This window comes from Malus domestica, chromosome 09 (genome assembly GCF_042453785.1).
Source record: "Malus domestica chromosome 09, GDT2T_hap1".
Lineage (NCBI taxonomy): Eukaryota > Viridiplantae > Streptophyta > Magnoliopsida > Rosales > Rosaceae > Malus > Malus domestica.
In genome coordinates this window covers 31,752,773-31,761,089 of record NC_091669.1, presented here as the reverse complement: position 1 = coordinate 31,761,089, position 8,317 = coordinate 31,752,773, and the positions used below count along the sequence as shown (strand labels likewise).

At 41.0% G+C, this 8,317-nt stretch overlaps 1 protein-coding gene across 2 annotated transcripts; it reads left to right on the top strand.

The window, feature by feature from the left end:
- Window positions 1–5,236: 5,236 nt before the first annotated feature.
- On the top strand, window positions 5,237–8,032 carry LOC103444335 (histone chaperone ASF1B). Of its 2 annotated transcripts, none has more exons than XM_029108565.2 (3): window positions 5,237–5,539; window positions 7,093–7,208; window positions 7,312–8,032. In XM_029108565.2, exons 1-3 carry the CDS (start codon window positions 5,431–5,433, stop codon window positions 7,663–7,665), a joined length of 579 nt encoding a protein of 192 aa, XP_028964398.1. In that variant the 5' UTR covers window positions 5,237–5,430; the 3' UTR covers window positions 7,666–8,032. The 2 variants fall into 2 exon arrangements, with proteins under 2 accessions (XP_028964398.1, XP_070660664.1); XM_070804563.1 differs by lacking the exon at window positions 5,237–5,539 and adding an exon at window positions 5,875–6,035.
- Window positions 8,033–8,317: the final 285 nt, after the last annotated feature.

The following is an 8,317-nucleotide window of genomic DNA, read 5'->3' as shown; positions in this document are numbered from 1 at the left end:
TCTCGAGATTCGGAAGGCGGTGCCTCTTCGATTTTGGAGTAAGCAATCTTGTTGGGAGTGTTTTCTCGGATGTGAGTAAAGGTTGGGCATGTTTGCTAGTCTACCTTGCCACGAAGCACGGAGGTTGACACACAGGGACTTTCCAATTATCCAGCAGTGGTACTGTTCATTTACCCTTGTGGGTAATAATATGGTAGCTAGACCTTCAAAATTTATGTGTCTAAACTTTGTTAGTGCTGTTTCTTTGCTATTCTTTTACCTTTCTTGGTCAGAGCGATGTAGTGGGAGCTGCAAGCTTCACGTGCTCAACTTTGGCAGAGACTTTGACAAAGTTATCTGTGGTACCCATGAGCTATTGTTGCGTGTGGGAAGTGGGTGATTGAACAGTAAGATTCATGTGCTTTCTACTTCACCAGAAGTCTTCGACAGAATGCCCATAATTTCCGCAAAGCTGAGTGTGCGTGTGACAGGTGCTGACAAGGCTAGAAAAGAAGGTGCCTCTTCGATTTCTGAGATCGGCCCTCGTGGTCTCTGAGCAGCCCAGCTTTTGAGAAAGCGAGCGCCTCTTCGATTGATTCGGAGAACGATGCCTCTTCGATTTTTGAGAAAGCAATCATGCTGGGGTCTGGCTCTCGAGATTCGGGGAGCAGTGTCTCTTCGATTTTTGAGAAAGTAATCATGTTGGGAGTCTGGCTCTCGAGATTCGGAGGGCGGTGCCTCTTCGATTTTGGAGCAAGCAATCTTGTTGGGAGTGTTTTCTCGAATGTGAGTAAAGGTTGGGCATGTTTGCTAGTCTACCTTGCCACGAAGCACAGAGGTTGACACACAGGGACTTTCCAATTATCCAGCAATGGTACTGTTCCTTTACCCTCTCTTCGATTTTTGAGAAAGTAGTCATGTTGGGAGTCTGGCTCTCGAGATTCGGAGGACGGTGCCTCTTCGATTTTGGAGCAAGCAATCTTATTGGGAGTGTTTTCTCGAATGTGAGTAAAGGTTGGGCATGTTTGCTAGTCTACCTTGCCACGAGGCACAGAGGTTGACACACAGGGACTTTCCAATTATCCAACAGTGGTACTGTTCCTTTACCCTTGTGGGTAATAATATGGTAGCTAGACCTTCAAAATTTATGGGTCTAAACTTTGTTAGTGCTGTTTCTTTGCTATTCTTTTACCCTTCTTGGTCAGAGCGATGTAGTGGGAGCTGCAAGCTTCACGTGCTCAACTTTGGCAGAGAACTTTGGCAAAGTTATCTGTGGTACCCATGAGCTATTGCTGCGTGTGGGAAATGGGTGATTGGACAGTAAGATTCATGTGTTTTCTACTTCCCCAGAAGTCTTCGACAGAATACCCATAATTTCTGCAAAGCTGAGTGTGCGTGTGACAGGTGCTGACAAGGCTGGAAAAGTAGGTGCCTCTTCGATTTCTGAGATCGGCCCTCGTGGTCTCTGACGAGCCCAGCTTTTGAGGAAGCGAGCGCCTCTTCGATTTCTGAGATCGGCCTTCGTGGTCTTTGAGCAGCCCAACTTTTGAGAAAGCAAACACCTCTTCGATTTATGAGATCAACCCTCGTGGTCTCTAAGCAGCCCAGCTTTTGAGAAAGCAAACGCCTCTTCGATTTCTGAGCAGGCGCCTCTTCGATGTCTGAAGCTCCGTCGAGTGCAGCTTTTTTATAGGGGCTGGCATTAAGTTCCAAAGTACACTTGAATCTCCACCAGTAGAAGCTTCATTCTTGCACTTCTAAGATCTTGATTTGTCCGACCTCTTCTCTCTTCAATACCTTTGAAAATGTCTGGCCCCTCCGACCGTCGTTTTGACTTGAACCTTGTTGAGGAGGCAGCCCCGCCTTCTCCAGACAACATATGGCGCCCATCCTTCGTCTCCCCTACTGGTCCTCTTACCGTTGGGGATTCCGTGATGAAGAATGATATGACCGCTGCGGTGGTGGCCAGGAACCTTCTCACTCCCAAAGATAACAGACTACTTTCCAAACGGTCTGATGAGTTAGCTGTTAAGGATTCACTGGCTCTCAGTGTTCAGTGTGCAGGTTCTGTGTCTAATATGGCCCAACGCCTATTTGCTCGAACCCGCCAAGTTGAATTATTGGCGGCCGAAGTGATGAGTCTCAAACAGGAGATTAGAGGGCTCAAGCATGAGAATAAACAGTTGCACCGGCTCGCACATGACTATGCTACAAACATGAAGAGGAAGCTTGACCAGATGAAGGAAACTGATGGTCAGGTTTTACTTGATCATCAGAGATTTGTGGGTTTGTTCCAAAGGCATTTATTGCCTTCGTCTTCTGGGGCTGTACCGCGTAATGAAGCTCCAAATGATCAACCTCTGATGCCTCCTCCTTCTAGGGTTTTGTCCAGTACTGAGGCTCCGAATGATCCCCCTCCGATGCCTTCTCTTTCTGGGGCTCTACCGACTGCTGAGACTTCTCCTAAGCAACCTTTGTGAAGGCTCCATCTTGTTTGTTTATTTTGACTCATGTATATGTACATATTTGTAGCTTATCGGGGATATCAATAAATAAGTTTTCCTTCATTTCAACGTATTGTGTTAAATACACCAAAGCCTTCTTCGCTAAGTTCTTTGAATTTTCTTTTGTTGAAGCTTGTATGTTGAAGCTTTCTGAGTGGAGCATGTAGGTTGGGGTAGTGTTCCCTGAATTTTTCGAGTGAGGAAAACTTCTCGGTTGGAGACTTGGAAAATCCAAGTCACTGAGTGGGATCGGCTATATGAATCTTAGAACGCCATTGTGCTCGGTCCTGTGTCATGTCCTTCGTTAAATCCAAGTACTCTAAGTCTTTTCTTAGAGTCTCTTCCAAAGTTTTCCTAGGTCTTCCTCTACCCCTTCGGCCCTGAGCCTCTGTCCCATAGTCGCATCTTCTAATCGGAGCGTCAGTAGGCCTTCTTTGCACATGTCCAAACCACCGTAACCGATTTTCTCTCATCTTTCCTTCAATTTCGGCTACTCCTACTTTACCCCGGATATCCTCATTCCTAATCTTATCCTTTCTCGTGTGCCCACACATCCAACGAAGCATCCTCATCTCCGCTACACCCATTTTGTGTATGTGTTGATGCTTCACCGCCCAACATTCTGTGCCATACAACATCGCCGGCCTTATTACCGTCCTATAAAATTTTCCCTTGAGCTTCAGTGGCATACGGCGGTCACACAACACGCCAGATGCACTCTTCCACTTCATCCATCCAGCTTGTATTCTATGGTTGAGATCTCCATCTAATTCTCCGTTCTTTTGCAAGATAGATCCTAGGTAACGAAAACGGTCGCTCTTTGGTATTTCTTGATCTCCGATCCTCACCCCTAACTCGTTTTGGCCTCCATCTGCACTGAACTTGCACTCCATATATTCTGTCTTTGATCGGCTTAGGCGAAGACCTTTAGATTCCAACACTTCTCTCCAAAGGTTAAGCTTTGCATTTACCCCTTCCTGAGTTTCATCTATCAACACTATATCGTCTGCGAAAAGCATACACCAAGGAATATCATCTTGAATATGTCATGTTAACTCATCCATTACCAACGCAAAAAGGTAAGGACTTAAGGATGAGCCTTGATGTAATCCTACAGTTATGGGAAAGCTTTCGGTTTGTCCTTCATGAGTTCTTACGGCAGTCTTTGCTCCTTCATACATATCCTTTATAGCTTGGATGTATGCTACTCGTACTCCTTTCTTCTCTAAGATCCTCCAAAGAATGTCTCTTGGGACCCTATCATACGCTTTTTCCAAATCTATAAAGACCATGTGTAAATCCTTTTTCCCATCTCTATATCTTTCCATCAATCTTCGTAAGAGATAGATTGCCTCCATGGTTGAGCGCCCTGGCATGAACCCGAATTGGTTGTCCGAAACCCGTGTCTCTTGCCTCAATCTATGCTCAATGACTCTCTCCCATAGCTTCATTGTATGACTCATTAACTTAATACCCCTATAGTTCATGCAATTTTGTACGTCGCCCTTATTCTTATAGATAGGCACCAAAGTGCTCGTTCGCCACTCATTTGGCATCTTCTTCGTTTTCAAAATCCTATTGAAAAGGTCAGTGAGCCATGTTATACCTGTCTCTCCCAAAACTTTCTACACTTCGATTGGTATATCGTCTGGGCCTATTGCTTTTCTATGCTTCATCTTCTTCAAAGCTACCAAACCGAACCGAATCCCTTTACACTTTATGAATGTTTGTCCATGATGTTTCTTTGTGAAACTTTGTTGCCAAGTTTAAAACTAAGCCTATGGTTTTTTCAAGGAGCATACTTGGTTCAATTAGGGAGAATATTTCATTGGTTATAGAGAAAAGTTTTGGAAGGCTTTGAAACTTGGAAGAGTTTTTCTATTTGTTTGCTTTTTGAATGGATACAATGATCATTTTTCTTTGCAAATGAGGTTGTTAATATAATAGATTGGTTTATATGATCTTGTATATGTATAACTACCTTTCCACTTTTCCACTGTCCCCATTTTCTTATTATTAGTGTACCAATGCAAGCCTTTTTTCTAAATTCCATATTAAAAAAAGGATCAAGTTTTATAAAAAAAAATAAAAAATATACCGAAACCAAACCGAAAAAAAACGGAAAGAATATTAAACCAAACCAAAGTTTCAGTTCAGTTTCAATTTTAGTAAAATTGCCAATTTAGTCCCTGAATTATCACCTTAGTGAAAATTAGGTCTCTAAACTATTTTTTCAGAAAAATTAGTCCCTGAATTATAAAAATCTGCCAATTACATCCCTAATGTTATATTCGAAGCTACTATGTTCAATTTCCATCAATTTAAGTCACATTACTTGCATATGATACACATTAGAGGGTAGATTGATAGTTTTTCATAAAGAAATAGTGTATGAAGTCAACTTTGAATGAGAATGAGTAGTTTTTCATAAAGAAATAGTGTAAATTAACTTTTAAGGGTAAATTAGACACTAAATTTGCAATCTATATGAAATTTTAAGGGCTTATAGATGAGAAAATGATGGTATTACACTTTAAAGTGTGTCAAGTGACTTAAGTTGGCGAAAAATTGGATAAAATAGCTTTAAATATAATAGCAGGCATGAAATTAGCAATTTCTAATGAATTTAGGGAGTTATTTTACTGAAAAAAAAATTCAGATACCTAATTTTCACTGAGATGATAGTCCAAGAATTAAATCGGCACTTCACTAAAAAAAAATATTTAATTTATGCGAATTACATAACTGTCCCTACTTTTATGCAGTCACATAAGACCAAATTGTCTTTTCATTACCGTACCGTAGTGTTCCGAAAGCAGTTCGCGATTCCGGTTGGGATTTCGATGAAGGTTCTGGAACCTAGGGTTTCAATCCGTCCGTACAAGGAACCCTATGCGAGTAGAGTAGTTGTTACAGTCGTCGTCTTCTTCCTCTGGGCTTCGTTGCAATGAGCGCCATTAACATCACGAACGTGACGGTGCTTGACAATCCGGCTCTGTTTCTCGCACCCTTCCAGTTTGAAATTTCTTACGAGTGCAACACTCCTCTCAAAGACGGTACCGTTTCCCCTCTCTCTCTTGCTTTTTTGTTTTTGTATTTTTGTTTTTAATTGTGTGATTGAGTTTCAATTAGGGTTTTTTCGTGTTTGATTGAGAAATTGGTAGTACAATTGGAAATGGAAGTGTTAGATGTAATGTTGAATGGGTAGAGGATATCCTCCAAAAATCGAGTTTCCTTGGCTTGCAAGGAAATGGGTGTTCAGGAGCTCATATACTATAGCTTGGATAATTATGTTTTATTGATATGATACACTGGGGACATACACCTAATTGATTGAGTTTATTGCTAGGGTTTTGAGTCGGAACTGAAACCCATAGACGATTTCTTGGTTGTTGAGTGTTTCTTCTTCTTTTCGTTTTTCAAAATGAACATAGTAGTATGCTAGAAGATTCTGTAGCGGTGGACACGGTGTGATGCTCAAAGAAGTCAACTGTGTTTTGTATGCATTCACGATTACCAGCCTCGCTAATATGTCGCGTATCTGCATTTCAAGTGAGCATATGTTCTAAATACACCGTTTTGTGTTTCCTTTATGAATTTAAAAGAAAAAAGATTGGTGGTATATTTTCTATCCATGACCATGTTGGATTTATCAGCTTAGCTAATAACAAGTAATTTCTGCATTTCAAGGGTGCATTGTATACATCTGTATGGTTATTCTGGTCATTTCAGTTTCAATGTTTTGTTGTGCCCTTACCCCTGACCCCTCTCGAAACCTTTTCCCATCCCTCGTGTTCTTTGTGTTGTATGTGCAACTGGATCTATTTAGACTGTTTACAATTTAATACAGCTAAAGGAGATGAATGAATTTTGGAATAGAGATAAAATTTAGCAAACAACAGATGCATTGTTAAGGTGCTTCAGGTCTGGAATATTGTTTAACTTTTCAGTCACATGACTGTAATTATAGTACTTGTCTGAGGTGCTACAACTGGTGATTGGTCATTGTATAGGTATTGCACAGGTCTATATAGAACCCTAAAGAAAACCAGAAAGGTATCTCTGAAAGAGTGAAAAGGTAGCAGTATGTAAATTAGGAAAATTTTAGAGCTGTAACTCTAAAATATTTCTAATTTTGTAGGTTTGTTCAACAGGAAATTATTTAACCACCAAGTTGCACCAACTTGAAGCGTGGACTTGGTCCGGGTAGGGATATGGACTCATTGAGGACAACAGACTAGTAAATAGTTATGTATAGATTCTTTTTAAAATGTTTAATCTTCTAGTTCCATACCCTATCTCATTAAATAACTTAAGAGCGTAATAAGAGGACTTTTAGGGTCATCTGGTTTCCAGCTTCATGAGTCATCCCTACTAGTTAGGTAATGATTGTTTGCATGAAAATTGAATAGAATGGGGAGCTGAATTTCTGAGGTTTGCACAAGTAGCACCAAGTTGCACATGCTTTTCTAGTTCGGGGTGAACTCTAAAAGTGATGCCTTCTGAGGTTTGCACAAGTAGCACCAAGTTGCACATGCTTTTCTAGTTCTGGGTGAACTCTAAAAGTGATGCCTTGTTTAATTGTTGAGTAATTTTCATGGCAACACAGATTTGGAATGGAAGCTCATCTACGTGGGATCTGCTGAGGATGAGACTTATGACCAACTCCTGGAGAGTGTACTTGTTGGGCCTGTCAATGTCGGAAACTATCGTTTTGTACTACAGGTAAGCTTCCACTAGATCCTTCTACCGTATCCTTTTCACATCTGATCCACGAGGTGCATTTGAATTTGAATCACCTTCATTAATTTTGTTGATAATTTTGCAGGCAGATCCTCCTGACCCATCCAAGATTCGTGATGAAGACATCATTGGTGTGACTGTGCTTCTGTTGACCTGCTCTTATATTGGTCAGGAATTTATCCGAGTGGGCTACTACGTTAACAATGATTATGATGATGAGCAGCTGCGAGAAGAACCTCCTCCAAAGGTCTTGATTGATAGGGTTCAAAGAAACATTTTGTCTGACAAACCGAGGGTCACAAAGTTCCCCATCAATTTCCAGCCAGAGAATACTGAGAGTGGAGAACAACCCCCTCCACTTGATCAGCCTAATGAAGCGGATGGAAGCACAGAACAGCTTGTTTTGCCTGTAAATCCTTCAGAGGAGCAGAAACCTTAGGTATTGAATCACAGGCTTCCAGTTCCTTTTTTGACTTTCGTTATCCTCTTTCTGGGAAAACTTTATGCATATTTGTTTCACTGGGCGATTGCCAAAATTTTAGAAGGATACCAAATGCTTTGGCCCTACCTGGGAAGGGGTTTGAAGTTCAGAACTTCTACCCTGTAAATACGGTAACATTGGTTCATGAAGCTGTGCTGACTTTTGGTTGTTGGAAGTCTGTTTCATTCAGGTCATATTTTGTGCTGACTGGGATTATCAAATTTGTAGTAATAGGAGACAGATGTTCACTATTAGCCTGAAATCTCACTGAACCTTGTGTATGATCTTAACTTTTTGTACTAATCTCACTTGTGGAGTTTTTTCATTGTTTTAAGTTTGCTTAATCAAGGATCGTCGTAAATGGAAAATGCAATGGTTTGGTCTTTCACTTGTGTTATTGGCCCCGGGAGCCTGTATCAAGAATTTTAGGGGTAGCATGTTTTGAGTTATTGCGGGTTATTGCATCGGCACCTTAACTGATTTAAGTCATTGAAGAGCCATGCTTACATTTTAGCTTGTGGATGGGCTGAACCGTTCAACCAGACGTTTGTTTAAAAGTTGTGTATGGTTTTTGTTGTGGCTTTTATTACAGTTCTTCTATCACTTCCTA

Bases quoted from the DNA above. Each gene is read 5' to 3' on its own strand.
- LOC103444335 (XM_029108565.2), top strand. From the start codon at position 5,431: ATGAGCGCCATTAACATCACGAACGTGACGGTGCTTGACAATCCGGCT. The intron at 5,540-7,092 runs GTACCGTTTCCC...ATGGCAACACAG, and splicing joins CAACACTCCTCTCAAAGACG to ATTTGGAATGGAAGCTCATC. The intron at 7,209-7,311 runs GTAAGCTTCCAC...ATAATTTTGCAG, and splicing joins ACTATCGTTTTGTACTACAG to GCAGATCCTCCTGACCCATC.